At 40.4% G+C, this 23,880-nt stretch overlaps 1 protein-coding gene across 2 annotated transcripts in view; it reads right to left on the bottom strand.

The window, feature by feature from the left end:
* The window catches only part of LOC121636600 (integrin alpha-5-like), a 66,658-nt gene that overhangs the window by 29,334 nt on the left and 13,444 nt on the right, over positions 1-23,880 (bottom strand). For both annotated transcript variants that reach the window (XM_041980217.1, XM_041980218.1), the window contains exons 3-18: positions 23,309-23,409; positions 21,611-21,734; positions 21,403-21,464; positions 21,227-21,272; positions 20,933-21,058; positions 18,396-18,440; positions 18,171-18,214; positions 15,558-15,614; positions 11,902-11,954; positions 11,271-11,479; positions 9,693-9,884; positions 9,557-9,602; positions 9,367-9,480; positions 4,028-4,083; positions 3,383-3,540; positions 513-650 (exon numbers count right to left, since the gene is read on the bottom strand). In XM_041980217.1, the coding sequence (XP_041836151.1) occupies positions 513-650; positions 3,383-3,540; positions 4,028-4,083; positions 9,367-9,480; positions 9,557-9,602; positions 9,693-9,884; positions 11,271-11,479; positions 11,902-11,954; positions 15,558-15,614; positions 18,171-18,214; positions 18,396-18,440; positions 20,933-21,058; positions 21,227-21,272; positions 21,403-21,464; positions 21,611-21,734; positions 23,309-23,409 (1,571 nt within the window). The remainder of the gene's footprint in view (positions 1-512; positions 651-3,382; positions 3,541-4,027; positions 4,084-9,366; positions 9,481-9,556; positions 9,603-9,692; positions 9,885-11,270; positions 11,480-11,901; positions 11,955-15,557; positions 15,615-18,170; positions 18,215-18,395; positions 18,441-20,932; positions 21,059-21,226; positions 21,273-21,402; positions 21,465-21,610; positions 21,735-23,308; positions 23,410-23,880) is intronic.

The raw sequence follows: 23,880 nt of genomic DNA, 5'->3' as shown, positions 1-23,880 counted from the left end.
CAAAAATATTTTTCAGAGAAAAATAAGAAACAAGGCTTTTTTACTGCTTTTCCTGTCTTTTGTGCAGCACTTTTACATCTTCACAAAGAACCCTGAAACAACCTCAGTCAGCTTCACAATTTAAACAACTGAAACGACCACAAACGATGCAAACGTAAAGCATTTTTTCAGTTAGTGGAGCCGATGAGTCTCTGAGTTATTAGAAACAGCAGAAAAATGTGATTTGTACAGTCAGGCAGTCAATCTGAAAACCACTTCTGCTTCTACATGAGGAACAAAACGAACGTGGTACAACGGTGAAATGGATGGGTGAGGTAGCAGCAGTGTCACTGAGAGGTAGAAATGCCACAAATCACCTCCTCATGAACTGTCACAGTGTGTACACCCAGTACGGAAACAGAAACTCAGTACTGCAAAGTATGCAGGGGTGGGGGGAGTAAGTGTGTGTGTGATCCATTAAGCGGTTATAAAGATGTTAATGGTAATTCCCCGTCTTCATAAGATGCACATACCTTCTGCTCTATAAGCTGCTCTGTCTGGTAATCCAGAATTGGACTGAGGCCATGTTGGTCCAGTGGTGCCTGAGGAGCTAGACTGAAGTTTAGGCTGATGTAAATGGGAGAGAGTTTATCCCGAAACTCCTCCTCAGCCTGCAACAGAAAAAGAGGGTAAGTGGGAGTAGAAAAGAAATGCTTTATAAAACATTAGCAGGTAAAAGTGTTATGAGGTTCCCTGCGAGGGCTGAAAGTGAAAACAGCCTCTGTTTAATGAAGAATAAAGATTCCTCATTTTACAATCATCTACAAGACCAGAGTCAACATTTTTCATAAAAAAATAAGACAAAGCTTCCACACAGTGGATAGCTGCAGCAGTGCTCATCGCGCTCGGTCAAAATGTCCTCATCCTTTACAAAAGATGGTAAAAAAAAACAAAAAAAACTATCAGCTGAAATGTGTGAATCAGGAAATTAATGAGATGCTGATATCTGACTTCATTAAACTTCTACTTCTAAGTCATTTTTACACCAGCCACTTTCGCATGTGAGATGTTCAGGAGTGCTGACATGTCAGAAAGCAAACTGTGTACACAACAGTGGCTCCTGACTTCCTGCAGATTAAAATCTCCAGGTTAGTGGGGAGTGAGACGATGTATGAATATGTCAGCAAATATTCCAGAGCATCTGCTGTGTGTGTGTGTGTGTGTGTGTGTGTGTGTGTGTGTGTGTGTGTGTGTGTGTGTGTGTGTGTGTGCTGCTGAGAGATTATCTGTTCTGATGACCTTTATGCTGCTTTCTGCTCTGCTACTGTGTACAGATACATGCAGCACTACAAAAATGAGCCTCGTCTGCTTTTATTTCCACAGCAGTTAAAGGGAACATTCACACCGGGATAGTGCGACTAGGTGGAGAATGCAGAGAAATGGTGTATCTTCCTTTACTCAAGTAGATAAAACCACCTAAACAATGTCACACAGTTACAACAGCTGCTCACGAGGAGACTTCTATGTTTGAAAAAACCAGTGACCAAGAAGAGAATCCACCTCATTGATTGGCCAGGACCAAAAATGGCTTGTTCACTTCAAGTTAATAATAAACGCATGCAGTCTGGTTTCTGTTTTTACTTTGGTGATCAGTCCTAATGGACTTTTATACCAGAATCTGTCCAGTATGAGCAGCAGGGGAGGCAGCAAAGTATCCATGATTTTGATCTACAACACATCATACTCACTTCCTCCCTTTGGTTCACTGGATGGTCACAGGGAGGACCTGGATCTTTTAAAATTTAAAGCTTGTTTTTTTCCTAATCATATTTTGTTTTGTTGGCACTTGTAATTCTTGCACATTTTTCCACAATCATAGTTTAAAGTTTGTTCAATTTACAGGCAAACACTGCAGCTTCCTCAGCCACTTGAACCAATGGCACCAAAGCTACAAATCACGTGACGTTATTCAGCCAATCAGACGTTGAAATGCGACGACCAGCTGTTGGTCTCAAGAAAATCAGCTGATGGAAACGAGATGGATGCATCGACAAAGCTAAATATCATGAGCTGAAGAAGTAGCTTCTACATGTGTAGTTATGTATTGAAGTTGCTTGAAAATGCTATTTATTTGGCAACATTTATTTTTTGTGTAAATCTATATTTCAGTATTGCTGACTGTTCTTTTCTCATTGATATCACATCATTTACTTAACATGGTGTAAAATGACCTGCATTGCTGGAAGTTAACCGTGTGGTAATTTGGCAGCTGGCCAGCATCATCGTTAAGAGCTAAGCCCCGTTCTCGTGGTGTGTCAGTATAATTAACGTTACTGGTTAGTTTATTTAGTGGATTTTATTGGTGAGAGTGATATCGGAAGGAAAGTAGATGATCTAAAACATGCTCCTCTGTGGTAAACCTCAGTCGGCAAATTGAAATTTTGTTAAGCATAAGTAATTTGCTCATTTTATAACATCTTGCTCACTACTACAAAGGATGCAATTTTTTGTTATGATAATTGTATATTTTAGTAATTAGGCTAATAAGTGACTGATTCATTAGATACAAAATGGATCTTGTTGTCTAAGCATAAGTTGTATTTTAACCAGGTACTTCAGCCCTTACGTTTTCTGTGATGTATATGTTTCCTCTTTCAAGTTATAGGTCTTGTTTATGAGTGGTGGTGTGATGGAACAAAATGTGGATAGGCAGATCGGTAATGTCAGCGGTAATGAGGGCGCCGTATCCGTCCGTTGTGGTGAACAGAGAGACAAGGCGAACTGGTCCGTGACCAAAAGAATGAGATACTGACAGCTCATGAATAAGAGCGGCTAAAATGAGCCTCTTTTGTAAGGTGGTCAGGCTCATTGTGAGAGATTGGATGAGGAGTTCACATATCTGGAGGGAGATGGGAGTAGAGCTGCTACTCCTCCGTATCAAAAGAAATCAACTGAGGGGGATGAATCCTGGTCACTTTGCAGGTTTTCCAGGCACATCCTACTGGGAGCAGACCCCGGGGCAGACCCAGGACCCACTGAAGGGATTATTAATTCCTTCTGGTCTGGGAACACCTTTGAATCCCTCAGAAGGAGCTGGAGGGTGTCACAGGGTCTCCCTCCTAAACCTGTTTGCACCACGACCTGACCTCTGATAAGCAATAGAAAATGGATGGATGGATTTCCACAGTTTAATTTCTGAGTCATGTGCTGCCTCCTGCACACGCTAGACAGCCGTTCTCCAGCCAGTATCTCCAGAGTTCATGTTTTAATGGATACTGAGTCATTATGGTGTTGTTAGATAGATTTTTTTTTTTCATTTTTAAATCAGCAAGATAGAAAAATAAAAAATAGGCGTAAACAACTCTTTGTTAAGATTTAGAAGAATGTGAATGCTGTGACTGACCCGCAGGTAGATCTTGCTCTCGTGGCACAAGCTTTCCCCGTTGGTGAGGTTAAAGGTTGTCAGCAGACTGGGCTGCTGGCTCTCCAGAAACAAAGTCCTCCTGATCGACTCCTTCTGGTTCTGCTTCACGCCGTCCAACTGCACCTCCACCACGAAACCTTCACAGCACACATGCATGAGGACGCACACACACAAAGCAAGTGAACAGCATCATCTGCACATCTGTTTGCTGCTATTACACACAAAATGCACACCAATGTATGCGTAGACACGCAAACACATATTTTCACAGACAAGCTTTCTTCACCACATGCAAAAGCAGACATGTTCAGAGGTAATCATCATCATGCTAAAAGCCTTTATTTACTGTTTTTCAATTAATATGGTATGCAGAAACTTCTAGAATGCATTACTGTAAGCCACATCACAAAAAACTATGGAGAGAATACAGACAATACACACGCCTGCACTGTAAATAAACACACTTCTCTGAACTGCTGGAGCCCACCAAGCTACCCTGTATTTACACGATTGTTCTTTTATCTCAGTCCTAACTTCCAAATTGACCACAGAGAGGTCCGGCATACTTGTGGCTACACAACGAAAGCATAGGTAATGGGAACCATCTGTGTGTGCATGCCTTACCTAGACGAGAGGGGAGGTGCTTCCCATTAGCCAGCAGGCAGAAACTCATGCTGACACTGGAGGTTCAACGCAGATCATATACATTAAAAAGAAGAAAAAAAAATCAACATGCATTGCATTCATGTTAAAATGGGTTTGCAGTGAGTACATTTAAAGCTCTTCTGTGGATTTATATCAGAATATTATCAAGATATTGTATGGGATTTTTAAATCATTCAGTAGTTTTATCTTTATATAGAAAGACTTGTGTGTAAAGGACTGGATTTAGATGAAATGAATGAATGAATGAAAAATACTTTATTAATCCCAAAGGGAAATTCAATATTGTAGTAGTAGTAGTAACTTTTTTTTTTTTTTTTTTTTTTTTTTAGTAAAGTAAAACAATCACATTAATTAATTAAGGGCTTTGTTCTTCAGCCTGATAGCTGCTGGAAGGAAGGATCTTCTGTATCTCTCTGTCTTGCATCGGACTTGAACAAGCCTCCCACTGAACACACTCTGTTGTTTCGTCACGGCGTTGTGTAGAGGGTGTGAAGGATCTTCCATTATCTTCGTCAGCTTGTACAGAATTCTTTTTTTGATGATCAACTCCAGCGGCTCCAGAGTTACTCCAAGCACAGAACCGGCTTTCTTGATCAGTTTGTTAATTCTTTTCAAGTCTCTGGTTCTGATGCCGCTGCCCCAGCAGATTGCTGCAAAGCTGATTGCACTTTCAACAACAGACCTGTAGAACATTTGCAACATTTTGGTGCAGACGTTAAAAGATCTCAGCTTCCTTAAGAAGTAGAGTCTGCTCTGACCTTTCTTGTAAATGTACTCAGTGTTGCTTTTCCACTCAAGTCTGTTGTCCAGCTGAACTCCAAGGTACTTGTATTCCTCCACCACCTCCACCTCCTCTCCCATGATGGAAACACTTCTATGTGTGTTCTTGTTCCTCCTGAAGTCAACAATCATCTCCTTTGTTTTCTTGGTATTCAAGATGAGATGATTGTCACCGCACCATTTCACAAACTGACCGACCAGTTCTCTGTACTCTGCTTCTTGTCCATCACTGATACACCCAACAACTGCTGAGTCATCAGAGTATTTCTGCAGATGACAGAACTCAGAGTTGTACTGGAAGTCTGAGGTGTACAGCGTGAATAGAAATGGTGAAAGTACAGTCCCTTGTGGTGTTCCAGTGCAGCTGACCACCATCTCAGACACACAACCTTTCAGTCTCACAAACTGTGGTCTGTTTGTGAGGTAGTCGTAAATCCAGGTGGTTGTGGAGGGATCCACCTGGAATTTCTGCAGCTTCTCACACAGCAGAGCAGGCTGAATCGTATTAAAAGCACTTGAGAAATCAAAGAACATGACCCTCAAAGTGCTGCCTGACTGGTCCAGATGAGAGTGGGCTCTCTGAAGCAGGTATATGATTGCATCTTCAACCCCAAGCCCATTACGGTATGCAAACTGTAGTGGGTCCTGAAAGGTGTTCACCTGCTTGCTGAGGTGAGCCAGTAAGAGTCTCTCCAGGACTTTCATGATGTGAGATGTCAGGGCGACTGGTCTGTAGTCTTTTGGTTCAGCTGGTTGTGGTTTTTTAGGCACTGGAACAAGGCAGGATGTTTTCCACAGCACCGGGATTCTTTTCTGGCTCAGGCTGGTGTTGAACAGGTGCTGGAGAATCGGACATAGCTGTTTTGTAAAAACAGAGCTACTACAATTGCTGCTGCCACCTAGCGGCGCATTCTAGAATAATAAATAATATATAAATAAATAAATATCAAGTGGAGTAGAGCCGGATATCTTTTGTTTTGTCAGGGTCTCTACAGCTTTTTGAGAGAATGTTTGAGCCTTTAAAACATTTAGACGACCCAAAAATAAGATTAAACCATAAAACTGAACATTTTCATTCAGTTCAGGGACAATTTCAGAATTTGCTTCAAAACTTTGGTCTGAGCACCCTTGTGAGGCTCCCGTGCTCAGGACGATGGTCCTGTATGTGCTGCTTCCAGCCCAGACATTCTGTGGCCTCTCTGATAAGAAGTCCAGAATCCAGTTGCAGAGGGAGGAGTTAAATCCTAAACTGATCCATTTTGTGTATCAGCTGCTGGGGGATGATTGTGTTAAAAACAAAACTTTTGGGTCCAGGTAGGGTGCAGGTGGCTGAGATGGCATCTTCAGTGCTTCGGTTGGTCCAGGGGGGGAGGGTGGACTTGAAGTCCTGCATGATGAGCCGCATATTAAGCACTTCATTATGATTGATGGTAATGCCACAGGCTGGTAGTCAGTGTAGCTGGATGGGTGGGGCTTCTTTGGTACCAGAATTACTGTGGTGACCTTGAAGCCCGTAGGCGACGTCTTCTGTCATGCTTGAAATGTAGAAACATTTTCTCTAGAAAACTTTTCATCTTCACATCAGCACATTTTGCTCCTAAATGTGGCTGAATCATTCAGCACTAATACATCACCATCGTAAATTATATTTAATTATATTCAACTTGAGAAATTGAAATAATCTAATATTACCTCCTTAATTTATTTACAATTATATTAAAGCTAATTAGAAACAGTAAAAAAGTAAGAAAATAACAAAAAATAAAATGTTTGGTATAAAATTAAATATTAAATTCATAACAAAAAATTAATGACAATAAATAATAAATTAACAATAAAAATATTTACATAAATAAAAGTAAAATAATAAAAATAAATACATTTATTACATCAATAAAATAAAAAGAAATTCAATTTAAAAAGACCAGAAGAACCAGAAATTCGCAACGCTAGGCGTCAAGGGGTTAATTTTTATCTTGGGGAACTTTGAGATTTTGAGATTCCAGACTTCAAGTTGGCTGCACCCAGTACTACTGTAGTCAATTGCTGTTTTTATTAAATCTCTTTTTAATGTGTTTTTAGTGTAAATAGCACAATAATTACATTGGGATTTTGTTGGTGAAATGTGGTTTATCGACCATTATACCATGGTCTGGGTGAATACTCGATTCTGATTGGCTGGAGGGTGTCCATTAAAAAGTGATAATGGACACCTATGAAAGACGTTTTGGTTAAATAGCCTTATTGCTGTAAATTATTGCACTGACTAAACTATAGTTGGTAACAGTGGCAACAGAAACTCAGACACCGGGCTGCAGACGTGCCAGATCAGAACAGCCTGCAGACTTATTGAATGATTTATGAAACTATCTGTGGACTTTGACTGTTTGAAACAAAATTTCACGTCATCCTTTGGACACACACAAGCTGTAAGAGCTGCACCCGCCCTCTGAAATGACACTTAGTGTCACGTAACATAACGTTAAGCAATCATCTCCCTTCCCTCCACTGATCAGGTCTAATACAACAGCTGCAGCTGACCGAGTTGCAGGTTCTGTGTTAGAGCCGGTTAAGAGTCACCGCTGGAGACTCACCAGATCACATCTGTGACAGAGCGTCGCTGTGAAAGCAGCCTGCAGGCTTATTGAACGTGTAGGAAACTATCTGTGGACTTTTACTGTTTGAAACAAAATGTCACATCATCCTCTGGACAAACATGAGCTGTAAGAGCTGCACCTGCCCTCTGAAATGTTTGTGTCACGTAACATAAGTGCGGCCGACTGAGCTGCAGGTTCTGTGTTAGAGCCGGTTACCTTGGCAACGCCTCACAACGAAATAGTCCACGTAGCCGCTTCTTGTGAAAAACTTACTATTTTACCGGTAAAAAACAAGATTAACGCATTAATAATTTATTTAATATTTTTTTTCTTTCTTAATGGACCATGGTATAAGCGGGATAATGCCCTCCAAGGTGGCATTCGCCGGTTCATGCCTCTGCGTCGTCCATTAATTTATGATAATGGCCGCCTCGTCGGCAGGTGTTCTCATGGTGCACGTTTTTACAGCTGTTGTGGTTTTCTAGTTTTATGCAACATAATTATAGATACCCACAAAATGGCTTTCTTTGAGGCATCCATTATTTTCACCCAGACTCAGCAGCAGCAAAATGAGTTTTTGCCCAGCAATAAATCATCTACTCCGTCACTCGGACAACTGGAAAGCACTACTAGATTCTACTTCCACTAGATACTAGCAGTACTAGCATAAGCATTAGCTAGCAGATGCTAACATTAGTACTAGCAGATATTAGCTAAATTACTACAAGCTAATGCTGCTGTTTACATTCATATCTGTCTCTATTGACTAAATATTAATGTTAATCTGTTTCAATGTAATTTTACTCCGTGTACAACAAAAAATATTATGCAGATACTTCATTTGATAGTCCCAAAATTATATTAAAATATCAGAGTTACTGTTTTGTGACAGCAGTGACGATGCAGTTTGACTTGGTTTCTTCATATAAGTAAAGTGTACAGTATGACAACTTTGTACTTGTCACTGGTTGTGACTTGACATAAAGGCACAAAGCAACTTTTTACCATATAGTGCCCTTTATTTGTTTAAATTGGCAGTCATGTATCTTATTAATTTCAGTTGTCTTTAGGATTGTAAAGCACTTTGGGCAAGCATGAGTTGTGGTAAATGTTCTATATAAATATATTTCACAAACTTGATAAATAAAATGAACTCTTAGGTGAATGTAAATCTTAAAAATGACATCTTAAAGAATCAGTACTTTCAGGAAATCCAGTTTGACCCATACATAAATAAGGTGTTTACTTGCTGCTGGGCAATATTTTATTTATTTGAAGAGTTAAAAATCCTTTTCCAAGCTAAGCTTTTAACTGCACCCAACGCTCTGCCCACCTTTCCATCCTTTCATGAAGCTACTCAACTTTTTTTCCCACCTCCTCCTTCTCTGCGCCTTTTCTCTTTTTCCTTCTTGTTTCCAAGGCAACAAAAACACCCATAAGCACTAAAACAAGACTTACTTGTATTAATATACCAGGCTGATATTTATAAACCTGCCAGTTTGGCAAACGCCTCACCACAATCTAAAAAAGTTTCATATTTAATGCGAGAGTTAAAGTGAATTGTGGAAAGAGCTCCATTGAGATGGAAAGCTAGTTGAAGTTTGTTTGCTTTCTTTGACTGTACCTAAGACTATTTAGTGTGTTCTTTTTGGTGGCTTGGACAGAAAACTGGCACACATTGAGTCATTTAACATTTTGGTGAGGTAAAGCACTCACTTAGATTACTGTTACATAACACTTGCAACACTTTCCATGTTCTGTTATTTTCAGAAAGCTGCCTTCAACTCCACAGGTTTTTGTTCAGGGACTGAAGAGTTTTCAGCTACAAAACTGATGCGGCATGTTACACCGGTATGTAATGTACTTATTAACACACATGTGGAGCTAAACTTCTAAAAAGAAAATAGATGGAATCTGTACCAAGACACAGAGATGGCTTCATCCCCTGTTTTCAGTATACAGGTCTTCTCCTCCTGGTTGAACATGGTTGGCTGCACTGTTAGAGATGCACTGGCACTCACTATTGGCCGAGCTCTGATTAAAAGAAAGAAAGGCAATCAGATGAGTGGTCTTTAAATCCACAGCAAATCTGCTAAGTGTTTAAACATACCTGTACAAAACAGCTTTATCTACCCCAAACGCGCCGACAACAAGATCTGCAAAAGGAAAGTGAGTGAAATGAAGCGAAAAGAATAAAAAAGTCAAGAGTGAACAAACATAATGTCATGGATTGAATTCTTTTGTACCTGGGTACCCGTTCTGATCGAGATCTCTGTCGCCTCGCAGGGCAAAGCCAAAACTGGCTGGGAAAGAACTTGAAGCCCATTGGCCAGAAAGAGTCTGAGTAGGTACGTTCTTCAGTCCTTCAACATGACCGTTATAGATGAAAACCAATCCCTGCTGGTCATCTCCTCCGTAGGGACAGCCGATAGCCATGTCTGATTGTAAACACACATAAATGACATTTTTACTCTACACTGGATCAGACACAGAACATTTGTATGATTATATACTTAGATGCTGGTAAGAAGATGCTAATTGCTGAAATCAGCTGTGACTTATGGTGATCATTTTCCCTCTTTGACATAATTATCATTTTCTTTTTTCCTCTTTTTCTATAAAGACATTTTCAACTGTTTTCTTCCTGTAACACGGTATAACTTAAAAAGAAAACTGACAAAAAATGAACATACACTCATCGGCCACTTTATTAAGTGAAGTTAAATCTGTTTAACTGCTGTCCAAACAAAAATCTAATCAGCCAATCACATGGCAGCAAATCAATACATGTGTCATGCAGACATGGCAAAGACGACTTTCTGAAGTTCAAACTGAGCATCAGAATGAGGAAGAAAGGGGATTTAAGTGACTTGGAACGTGGTTAGGTTGTTGGTCTGAGTATTTCAGAAACCGCTGATCTACTGGGATTTTCACACACAGCCATTGCTAGGGTTGTGTTGTCTGGCAGAAGACCACACAGATGGGCTACAGCAGCAGAAGACCACACCGGGTGCCTCCTGTCAGCTAAGAACAAGAAACTGAGGCTACAATTTACACACACTCACCAACACTGGACAATAGAAGATGGAGAAACGTTGCTGGTCTGATGAGTCTCCATTTCAACTCTACATTCAGATGCTAGGCTCAGAATCTGCTGGAAACATCATGAAAACATGGATCCATCCTGCCTTGGATCAACGCTTCAGGCTGCTGCTGGTGTAATGGTGGGGGGAGATTTTCTTGGTACACTTTGGGCCCCTTAGTACCAACGTGGCCTGGTTTAACCAGCACAGCCTACCTGAGTATTGTTGCTGACCACGTCCATCCCTTTATGACCACAGTGGAGCATCTTCTGATGCTACTTCCAGCAGGATAATGCACCATGTCACAAAGCTCAGATCATCTCCACCTGCTTTCTAGAACATGACGATGAGTTCACTGGACTCCAACGGCCTCCACAGCCACCAGATCTCAGTCCAGTAGAGCAACTTTAGGATGTGGTGGAATGGGAGATTCTCATCATGGATGCTGTCATGCTAGCAAAATCTCTGCTCCACATGTTAAATCTATGCCCTAAAGGATTAAGGCAGATCTGAAGGAAAAAGGAGGCCTAACCTGGTACTAGCAAGGTGGACCAGATACAGTGGCTGATGAGTATATATCATTGAAATTAGATGAACTGAATATGCATCAGGAGCAGACTTAAAATGCAACCAACCATGGAGAACAAATTAGATATATAACTTTCACTCCATGGAAGCAGTCATGTCATGTATCTATATATTCGATCTTGCTTTAAGACATAGTATATGGTGCACATGTACCATTGAACCCATCCTGGTTGAGATCACCCAGAGGAGCCAGAGAGGAACCAAATCGGCTGAAGGCCTGCGGACCGAGGAGATGGGATTGGCTTGGCTCCAGCAGGAGAGGGCCCCTCTGCAGATACACATACACCTTACCGAGCTCCTCCAAATGCCCATCAGATCCTCTACGCATAAACATTGGAGCTCCTACTAGCAGGTCATCCATACTGTAAACAGCAGCAAAGTCAGGGAGAATGAAGAAAGAGGGAAATAACAGGGAAAGAAAAGAACAGCTAAACATGGAGGGCAAATGTCCTATAAAAGATATTTCCTTTTAAGGGTGATTCAACAGTTTATAACCTCTACAAACTTCTTGGAAGGTTAAAAGGAAGCAGCTAAAGGGGAACTTTACACATGAGAATACATAAGGAGGGACATTTTCATGACATATTAGGATGTAAGAAAATGACTACACCACTGTGGGATGCAAGCGAAAACTCCCACTTCTAACCTGTTTTTGAGTCACCTCCCAATACACTTTTCAGTTCTGGTTTTACTTGTACATTCTCCCTTTGCTCTGATTCCAACTGTTTCATCTCTGTCACTATTTTCTGGCACTATCTGTGTCACCCTGAGTCCCTTTACTTACCCATCGTTGTTGATGTCGGTCACTGCCACTGTGTAGCCAAAGTAGGACCCCATCTGGAACGCATTGCAAACAAGACGCAGTTAGCCTGTAATCACGCCACTGAACATAGATCCCTTTCTTTTCTTTCATTTGCTTCCCCCGTCCTTTTCATCTTTTGTCCCCTCCACCACCACCACTCCAGAGGCTTTCTTCTCAATCTCTCAATCCTACAATCCCCTAGGGTCTCCTTTTCCCCCGTTTCATGGAGCTCATAGTTAGAGCTTCTGCAAGCTTAAAGTAAACTGGGAGGTCAGAGGTTTGGGCATTTAATCTGTTTGAACAGTCACCCACTGCTCATAGATTTGACTTTTTATGGTTTAAGTTCATGCAGTGAGAACCCTGGAGTGTGTGAGCCTGAATCAACCAAGATTAAAAAAGTCAAAACTGAATGCTGGGGTCATCTTCACATGCAAAGACGGCAGTGGAAACAAAAACTAAATGGAAACTCCATGAACAACCAGAACCACCAGGAGTGTTTGCCTGAGAAGTGGTGAGTCCTGCAAGCTAATTATCCACAGTGCAACTCCAGTGTTTCCAGTTTGAGCAGGGAGTTGTTTAATGCTAGCAGCAGCTAACGTTCTCACATTTAATGCTGATATGCCCCACACAGAAAATGAATGACCTGCTTGTAAAGTTAAAGTTACCACCCACAAGTCAAATGTTGACATAAACATTAACAGTTAAATATCTAAGTCTTTGTCCAGAAGTCAGCTGAACTTTTTATCAGTTAAGAAGAAACTCATATTTATCTTAATAAATCTTAAAATTTACCCAACTGCTTTCTTCAACTATGCTCACAAGCACTATGAAAAGAAAGAAAGGTGTGGTTGTGCTGCCTTTCTTTGTCAGGTGACTCTTGAAAAATAGAATTATAATCTTGATGAAGTTTTTATCTGGTTAAATAAAGAAGAAAAAAAAAACATGAGAAAAACATAGAATACTTAAACATGCCCATGTCAATTAAAATGTCATGGTTCAATTCAATGTCACTGAATTTAACAATATTTATTACACAAAGTAGTGATAAAACACAGTTTTAGAGAACATTTTGAGTATTGTCATATTCTATACCAGGAATTACTGCGTCCATAAAAAATGACTTAATTCCCAAACAACTTGAACAGCTCAGACTCTTTAATTAAACCAGTACTGCACATGTAGTATGTGCAGAAAGTATTGCTGGTGTCAACGTCTTGGTAAGACTCCATTTTTTAAAAATGAAATCACAAATGACAAAAGTGCTTCATTTGCAGACCAACAGGGCCTCCCGAACAAAGATCCTCGGGCGTGTTTTCACAGCTGAGTTTGACAGCCAAGACCAATCACTCCCAGAGGGACCAGCATTCACCCACAGAGAGCAGTGCATCAATTAGCCAGAGGTTTACCTCAGATCACGCTAGCTATGACTTAACAGTTTACTCAGAGCCCTCCACCCTGAGACCACCACCTCGGAGCGGTCACCGATGACCTCCCACACGGAACACACAAATAACGCACACAGTATGGTTTCTCATGCACAGTGGTACTTTATATTACAACTTAATCTTTAAAAAACACTTAAAAAGTGTTTATTCTCTCTGTAGTTTCACTTCACAGTTTCAGTATGTTTGCTGGCTGCATTGTCAATGAGGGCTGTAAAGGTTCAGTATAGGAATGAATATATCAGAGAGCTCTTTTTAAACGTTACTTGATTTAAATGTGCATCTGTTAGCATTATCTTAGCAACGCTATCAGTATTTTAAGATGATATGACCATTATATGTGCATTTTACTGATCATTTATCGAGTTTTGTGATCAGTTCAAACTTCTCTAAACTAAAATCTGTCAAATGTTTAAAGAAACATAAAGAAATGTCATACTAACACACACATAACAGAAAACCCCTTACTTGGCCAAGTCAGACTCTTATTACAGCTGTAGAAATTATTTATTGATGCAAAACAGTGAGTGGGGATTAAAGCCTTTACACATGTCGCCAGAGACTGATGAAGTTTTTAAAACTGCTCTGGAGAGCAAGGAAACCGCAAACGCAAAATTAACTTTTATCCGATAGAAGTTGAGACAAATAAAGGAGACAAATAAAAATATTGCGGAAGTCGAGGAAAAAAATCTAAATGTCACCAGAAATGCTGCAATATAGTTTCATATTCAAGTTCAATTTATTTATAAGGCACACTAACAACAACCTTTAGGAACCAAGGTATTGTACATATAAAAACATGCAAGGAACAAATAAGAAATAATAAAGGTTTAAAAGCTATAAAGAAATAATAATAATAATAATAATAAAAGACAGGCATGATAAAGTCTTTAAACTTATCCAGCAATTCTAATATTGCAACGCTGGATCGTCTCCACAATCCTCTTCTCTGGCATTCTAAATATATTAATATAATAGAAAAAAATGCATTATCTTAGTCGCCTTTCATGGTGTCTGTGCCTCCTCCTTAAAATTATTACTGCAGCCATTGCGCGTATACTGTTGTGCCAATTAGCACCTGCTTTTCAGAAACGCTATTTTTAGAGCAAACATAAACACCGCAAACTATTTGCGGGCTACATGAATCCCACTGCTGCGCAAACCAGATTTATTTGCATAGTCTCCTCCCACTAATGTGCACTTTCTGGCCGGAACGCCCATAATGCATATGCAGTAGCTTCAGAAACGCAAAGTGGAGAGCGGCGCAGTTTTGCCAGGATAACTGACGCAGTTCCATGTTTGCGGCTTTGATAGATAAGCTTGGGCCGATTTTAGCGGAGCAAAGCCGTCTGCACCTGTTTTAGTACACGCAAAGCGTTAATAGATCAGGGCCTTAATGTTTTAATTGCATTCCTTTTTAAATATTTATTCCTATTTTAGTATGAAGTATTTCTTAATATATAGTCAGTTCTCCTTTTATTCCTTAAACTTTGTTAAATGAGTAATTTTACCTCTTTGTTTGCCTTTGATACACTGTTGTGTATCGGTTTGTGCGAGTGTGAGAGTCTGTCCTTGTGTGTATGTATTTGTTTTTAACATGTAAAACACTGCACCCTCTGTAAAAAACATGCTATATAAATAAAGTTTGATTGACTGATGTTAGTACTGCTTTCACGTCTGAATTTTTCCTTTAAAGTTCCCAATAAATATCAGTTCGAGTGCTATTTGCCTCTGCATGTTTACACATTTCCTGAAAGAAGAGACCACTCCCACCCCCTGACCTGTAAGCACATGCAGACGAACCAAGCGCTGCCCATCATTAAATATCAGCTTCAAAGAATTTCCTTATTTAAAATAAAAAACTTAACTTTATGTAAATGAACCCTCCCACATGCATTTTAAGTGGTGACATTTAACACAAAACATATTAAAATGTTAAACATTTTGATTTCATAGGGACTTTAAAGGAAATTACAGCAAAATAAGCTTTTCAATCCCCTCTGTTTCTGGGTTTCATTTAAAGCTTTTAGAAACCTTGAGCGGTGTGCACTGTAAGCCGGACCTTTGACCCTTCACCACGGGGCAAATTCCTTCATCTGCAGTCTCCCTTTGCACATGCCACTTTAAATGTGTACCCACATGTAAAAACAGGCGCTAGGATCTAGTACAGAAATCCCCAGCCAGATGTGAACATACCTGCTCCCCCGTCAGGTTCAGCAGAGACTTCAGATCTTTCCCATTTAATATAGTCACCTACAATGAAACAGACAGGAGTTGTTACTCATTATAACTTGTTTCAATCAATACCAAACACACACCATGATATTAGATCGTTCAGCTCCTGCTTATGCAGTAACAGCCCCAATTCTAAGAAAGTTGGGACAAAAAAGAAAAAAATAGAATGCAACAATTTCCAAATCTGAAAAAGAAAAGTGGAAAAGTAACTGGCACAAATAAAATAACAACTGGAGGAGCATTTAAAAACTATTAAGGTGAATTGGTAACTGATCAATAACATGGAAAGATGGACAGAGGTTCGCCAATCTGAGACAAACTGGGTCTATAAATTTCAGAAAAATGTTTTTTAGTATAAAATTGTGACGACTTCAAAGATCCCACCATCTACCATGTATAACATCATCAAAAGATTTAGAGAATCAGCAGGAATCTCTGTGCGTATGGGACAAGGTCAATGGCCAAACTGTATGCTGGTGATGTTGGGGTCCTCAGGAAGCACTGCATTAAAAGCACACATGATTCTCTACTGGAAACCACTGCATGGACTAAGGAAGACTTCCAGAAATCACACAGTTCACCCTGAAATCCACAAATGCAGGTGAAAGTTCCATGTGCAAAGAAGAAGCCAGATGTGAACAGTTTCTAAAAAACAGTGCAGTCTTCTCTGGACCAAAGCTCATTTAAAATGGTCCAAGGCAAAGTGGAAAACTGGATGAAACTGTGAACTAGTTTCTGGAAAGCATGGACGGCGTGTCCTGCAGACTAAAGAGGAGAGGGAGCATCCAGCTTGTTATCAGTGGACAGGTGAAAAGCTGCATCTCTGGTGGGATGGGGCTGCATTAGTGCCTATGGCGTGGGCAGCTTCCACATCTGTGAAGCTCCATCAATGCTGAAAAGTACATGGAGGTTTTAGAGCAACATCTGCGTCTCTTTCAGGGAAGGCCTTGCAGATAATCCTGCATCCATCACAGCAGCATGGCTTCACAGGAGAAGAGTCTGGCTGCTGAACTGGCCTGCCTGCAGTCCAGACCTTTCACCAATACACAACATCTGGAGCATCATGGAAGCAGAAATCCAGCAACCAAGGTCCAGGACTGTAGTGCAGCTAGAATCCTGCATCAGACCAGAATGGGACAAAATTCCTCTCCTAAAACTCCAGCAACTGGTCTCCTCACTTCCCAGAAGTTTCCAGACATGTTAGAAGAAGAGGGGATGCTACATCATGCTGAACATCACCCTGGAACTACTTTTTACACCGTGCTGAACTTCACCCTGGAACTACTTTTTACACCATGCTGAACGTCACCCTGGAACTACTTTTTACACCATGCTAAACATCACCCTGGAACTACTTTTTCCACCGTGCTGAACATCACCCTGGAACTACTTCTTACACCATGCTAAACATCACCCTGGAACTACTTTTTACACCATGCTGAACGTCACCCTGTAACTACTTTTTACACCATGCTGAACATCACCCTGGAACTACTTTTTACACCGTGCTGAACATCACCATGGAACTACTTTTTACACCGTGCTGAACGTCACCCTGGAACTACTTTTTACACCGTGCTGAACATCACCCTGGAACTACTTTTTACACCGTGCTGAACATCACCCTGGAACTACTTTTTACACCGTGCTAAACATCACCCTGGAACTACTTTTTACACCGTGCTGAACATCACCCTGTAACTACTTTTTACACCATGCTGAACATCACCCTGGAACTACTTTTTACACCACGCTGAACATCACACTGGAACTATTTACACCGTGCTGAACATCACCCTGGAACTACTTTTTACACCGTGCTGAACATCATCCTGGAACTACTTTTTACACCGTGCTGAACATCACCCTGGAACTACTTTTTCCACCATGCTAAACATCACCCTGGAACTACTTTTTACACTGTGCTGAACATCACCCTGGAACTATTTTTTACACCGTGCTGAACATCACCCTGGAACTACTTTTCACACCGTGCTGAACATCACCCTGGAACTACTTTTTACACCGTGCTGAACATCATCCTGGAACTACTTTTTACACCGTGCTGAACATCACCCTGGAACTACTTTTTCCACCATGCTAAACATCACCCTGGAACTACTTTTTACACCGTGCTGAACATCACCCTGGAACTACTTTTTACACCGTGCTAAACATCACCCTGGAACTACTTTTTACACCGTGCTGAACATCACCCTGGAACTACTTTTCACACCGTGCTGAACATCACCCTGGAACTACTTTTTACACTGTGCTGAACATCACCCTGGAACTATTTTTTACAGACGTGTTATTGCCATCAGAATCACAATCAGCTCATATTTTCCGTCACATGGGAAAATGTCTCAGTTTCATCATCTGATATGTTGTTTATCTTCTACTGGGGAAAAATGGATTGATGAGATTTGGAAATCATTGCAGTTTGGTTTATTTACATTTTACATAATATCCCGACTCTTTTGGAACTTGGGTTGTATTTACAGAAAAATTTAGTCATTCAGTTTTCCAGACTATGTGCTTTGTAAAAACATGTAAAACAAGGGAACTCCTTACTAAACCATACAACATGAGTCCTTTGGGAACTCCTGTGATGAAATCTGTAAAAGAAAAGCAAGAGGAAAAGACATAATTAGACTTTTTTATTCTAAATGCTCTAGTTTCCTGAAAGACTTAATAATCCCTTTCCGTTACAACATAAACATGTGTGTCGAGACTGAGCAGCAAAGCCTGTACTCAGCCGAGCGTGTTGGATCTCTGTACTGTAAATATGACCCTCACCTTCCTCAGCATCCCCACTGAACTCGCCACCAGCCACAGAGTAGCCTGCAGGACAGGAGAGTGGGAAGAGCGTGGGACAGAGAGGAGCAGGAATTGGTGGATATATTAAAAGTTTTCATGGGACAGCGGTGAAAATATGAATGATCTCCATGATTTTGGGTCCATAGTGAAGGAAATGATAAGTTAAATAACTTTCTATTACTGTGTTTTTTGTTATCCTGCTGACCAACAATCACTAAGAGAGAGCATTGCTTGAGCACTTTTCACCTGTAACATGTTGGATTTTTTAAGGTGAGTTTGTCTTGAAATTTAGGTGGCTCATCTAGTTTCACAACTCAGGAAGGAATAAATCTGGTAAACTCACTTTTCAAATTCAGTACTTGCCTTCACATAAATGGTGATAGAACGACCCCACCGGAGCCATTAATATGCTTTAGGGAAACTTGTAAATGGACTTTGATCGGCAAAATAAATGAATGAAATCTTTCAGTAGACAGAGTCAGCTGTCAGTGTACAGTCCAAAGAAAAACAAAATAAACATCATGTGGTTGTTAAAGCATTGTAAGTGACATCTTGTCAGCATAATCAGACTGTCGGCTTTATAACTTGCTCATATGAAAATCAGACAACCATTAGGACAGGACAAGGTTGATTAAAGACTTCACCAATGGTCATCAGTCATCATAATAAAACACTGTTCAGTTTCAGGTTTGTTTTATAAATGCTGAAAGACTTACTATGGAAGCTCATTTTACCACTTTTGAGGAAAAAGAAAGAAATTCTCTAACTTATAATGATAAAATATACTTTAATTTTGACTTAGTATCTCAAACATAACTTTAAATCTCACAATTATGATTTAATAGTTTATAATTTTGACCTTTTTTCTCATTATTTTAACACAATAATTTATTGTAAAGTCACACAATTATCACTTTTTAGCTTATGACTTTTTATTTAATAAGCAGTAAGCTACTTTTTATTTAATAATATTACTTTCTCATCACATTATGATTCCTATATCTAAGGTTTCATTAGGCTGTGATGGACTGTCGACCTGTCCAGCTGCTAATTGCTGGGATAGGCTCCAGCTTCCCTGCAACTCTGAACTGGACTAAACAGAATAGAAAAATGATGGATGGATGGATGGATGGATGGATGGATGGATGGATGGATGGATGGATGGACGGACGGACGGACGGACGGACGGACGGACGGACGGACGGACGGACAGACGGATGAATGGATGGATGGATGGATGGATGGATGGATGGATGGGTGGATTGATGGATGGATGGATTGATGGATGGATGGATGGATGGATGGATGGATGGTTTCATTAGGCTGTAGTAAACTACACATCACTTCTTAATAAAAAAGCAACTAATGAACAAAATGAATCCAATATTATTTCCGTTTTTAGGTGAACAACGTTTTACCCCGGAAACCTGGAAACCTCATATTGGTATAATACACCCATATTGCATCGGATCAGTCCCAACTCTAATTATTATCACTTCAGATTTCACAATTATAATTTTTTTATGTCATAATTATGGCTTTAAATCTCAAAATTATATTTGATCTAGTAATTATGGCTTTTTAACCAAATTATCTCAATATTATGACTTGGTATCTTATAATTATTATTTAAAATGTCATAATTAAGTATCTGAATACCATAATTATTACTTTTTAATCTCACAGTTCAAACTTTCTTAGCTTATAATTGTGAATCTTTATCTTATAATAATTATGACATTGAATCTCATAAACACCACATGATATTTTTTAATTCACAAGAAAATTAAAATGGGCTTTATAACTGACAGAATTTTGTGGAAACTTTTTTAAATTAGTTTCTTCTTAGATGATAGTTGGAAATGCTGCTGCTGAGGGCAGAACAAGAGGAGAGCTAATTACGCAGCATTAATCATAACAGCAGAGTGTGTCCCTGAAAGCACCAACAAGTCAGTGTGTTTAGCTGAAATCAGCCCATGAGGTTATGAGTCATGAGTCATGCGTATGTTGATATTTTGACCTGATAAAAAAAACAAGAGGAAAGGTCCAGAGGCGACTTAGAAACAGGGGTTTCTGGGTAAAAAGGTTGACTGTTTAACATGAGGTTGGAAAGCTAATAAAGCATCCAGTGATGGAAAGAATGTATCCTCTGGGGAGCAGGAATGTCGTAGAAAGCCAAAGGAATATCCTCAGGTTTGATCAAATGGAGGCATCAGAGTTAAGGTCAGTAGTTTAAGAAAAACATTCAAATTCTTTGGGGTTCATGCAAATGCACAAGTTTATGAAATCCAATCACGGGTTTTCGGGCTGAAATATGGACCTCGTGCGGGTGATTTGGAGAGAAAATATCCTCTGGGAATCTTGGATGTCATACATCATTTCATTCTTATACTTATTTATGCATATTTGAACCAAACTGGCTGGTGTCCATGTTATAGCAAACCAGTTATATTATTCTGCTCATAATAACAATAATATGTTTAATTTATGCCATCTGACTGACTTCATTTGCTCACCCAGGTAACTGTCATCATAGGTCCCCTGCACCTGCTGGGTCTGAATCTGCCTGTCGACCGATAGCAGGAAGTAGGATGGATAGTAGGCCTTAACAATCTCCTCTGTGGTGGCTGAAATCAGCTGGCCTACAGGATGGATGAGGATTAGCAGGCTTAAAAACATCTCTCCCCAATGACTGGAAATTATAAATAATTTAGACCTACTAAAATTTTAGTGACATAAAAAAGAAGGAAACAAAAACAGTGCAGGACATTTCTAAATCTCAATGCTGCTTTACACCCCTGTGAACCCACCTTGCCAGTAAAAGCTGCCTGGTCCTCCAAGCATGACCCTCCCATCCTGTAACACACACACAGCAGTAGCCAGAGCTGAGGAATCTGTGTGTTACAAGTTTTATCATGAGTCTGATCTACCAACTGCTTACATCAGCCATAACAGAAACACAAAAAACCCAAAAAGTGTTTCCTACCTTGGTGAAGTCGGCACTAAATCCCCCCTGACAATAGCCCTGTCCAGCATGTCCATGTCTTTCTGCAGGGAGCAACCCCGAAACATGGGAAATACTACTTAACAATTGGTTTCATAAAAAATCTTTTTAAAAACTTGAGGGTTGTGTGTACCTGCATCCAATACAGATTTAACCCCCCTGAAGCTCGAATGTTAGTGCAGTAGCTCACCTGTCCGGCAGGGGGCGTACTCCACAAATGTTTTCAGACTGTCTACAGAGAGGTAGCATGTTCCTGTAATATCGGAAAAGGGTGTATCGTGTTCTGTCCTCCAGTAGTACCTAGGAGCACAAGCCTGGAAAGCACAGAAAGAGAATCAGTCTGGACTGACCTTGAACTCCTCCCCACGCAACAACATGCTGTCAAGGTTGCAAAGTCATTACAAGAAGTTATTTTTGGTCAAATCCAAAGACAAAAGTGAAGTGTGATGTCTGGACTTGCTACAGTAGAAACCCAGCCTCAACAACAAAGGTTCAGTCCAGCGTCACCCTATCCCTCTGCTTTGCAGTCTAGTAGGTTGGATAGCTACCCTTTTTCTTTAGCCATGCAAAATGCACCAAAGACCCCTTACTGAGAGGTTAGGTAGCCAATGCTTCTTGATTTCCAAAGAAAAAGAGGTGCTTTACCCATACAAAACAGATCCTAGTTACAGGACTAAGCCGGTGGAGTATTAATAGTCATAGTCAACCATTGAAAATTAAGTGTTAAACATTTGTCTTGTAGAAATGAGACATTTTTTTAATGAAAAATCAACTGTGAACAGCAACCTGCAAGTTGTAATGATGCCACAGGAATAATTCTATCCTGTAGTACAACAGTGTCGTAATATACACTTACCAGCCACTTTATTAGATATGCATGTTCAATTGCTTTTGACACAAATATCTAATCAGCCAATCACACAGTAGCAACCTAATGCCTTTAGGCATGGAGACATGGTCAATATAACAAGACCAAAATGCCTTGTTGATGTCAGAGGAGAATGGGCAGACTGGTTGGAGGTGATAGAAAGGCAACGGGAACTCAGATAAGCACTGGTTCCAACCAAGGTCTGCAGCAACTCTGAATACACAACACGTCCAGCCTTGAAGCAGATGGGCTCCAGCAGCAGAAGACACACCGGGTGCCTCCTGTCAGCTAAGAACAGGAAACTGAGGCTACAATTCACACACACTCACCAACACTGGACAATAGAAGATGGAGAAACGTTGCTGGTCTGATGAGTCTCCATTTCAGCTCCACATTCAGATGCTGAGCTCAGAATCTGCTGGAAACATCATGAAAACATGGATCCATCCTGCCTTGGATCAACGCTTCAGGCTGCTGCTGGTGTAATGGTGGGGGGAGATTGTCTTGGTCCACTTTGGGCCCCTTAGTACCAACGTGGCCTGGTTTAACCAGCACAGCCTACCTGAGTATTGTTGCTGACCATGTCCATCCCTTTATGACCACAGTGGAGCATCTTCTGATGCTACTTCCAGCAGGATAATGCACCATGTCACAAAGCTCAGATCATCTCCACCTGCTTTCTAGAACATGACAATGAGTTCACTGGACTCCAACGGCTTCCACAGCCACCAGATCTCAGTCCAGTAGAGCAGCTTTGGGATGTGGTGGAACAGGAGATTCTCATCATGGATGCAGCCGACAAACCTGCAGCAACTATGTGATGCTGTCATGCTAGCAACATAGCGCAAAATCTCAGCAAGGTTTCCACCACTATGTTGAATCTATGACAACAAGAATGAGGGCGGTTCTAGATGGAAAAAAAAGGTCTAACCTGGTAGTAGAAAGTGGACCTGATTAAGTGGATGGTGAATTTATTTAAAGAAGTAAAATTACATAAATGTTTCAAATAACTCCTCTTACCAAGATGCTGTTACCATGGGAACGCACTGTAGCTCCAAACCACTGATGGGACTTGAACTCAACCTGAGTGTTGACATCATTTATGTTGAAGTACCTGTCACCTGTAAAATAACAGCAGAGAAAGATACACTCAGAGGTAAACTAACCCAGTCGATTTAACTTAAATATGTACTTTTACCACACATTTCACTCCACAGCACCTGGAAAAAACTTCAGTGATGTCAGATGTTGCTTTTTAAGTCTAACTCCTGTTCATCAAGGTCTGATTTCTGTGCTGCCAGAGCTTCATTTAAGGCTGTTCCCCATATGTTCGTGGCTTTCTGTTTTTTACATGTATATTTTATGGCCTTGTTTCAGGGGCTTGCAGCCTTAATCCATCCTCCATGCTATGGCTGACATCAAACAGCTGAAAAGGACTTAGACCTTGTTACTGTAACCCAAACGGCTACTTCATTGTCAGGATCTGTTTTAACAAGGGGCCCGGGCCGTTCTAAGTGATAACGAACTAGGGGCGCAGTGTTGGCATAAAATTCTGCTTTTCAAAGAATACTTTTCTGAAATGATGACACTTA

This window comes from Melanotaenia boesemani, chromosome 3 (assembly GCF_017639745.1).
Source record: "Melanotaenia boesemani isolate fMelBoe1 chromosome 3, fMelBoe1.pri, whole genome shotgun sequence".
NCBI classification, from domain to species: domain Eukaryota; kingdom Metazoa; phylum Chordata; class Actinopteri; order Atheriniformes; family Melanotaeniidae; genus Melanotaenia; species Melanotaenia boesemani.
Note: the sequence above shows the minus strand (reverse complement) of the source record. Positions and strands in the feature narration are given on the sequence as shown.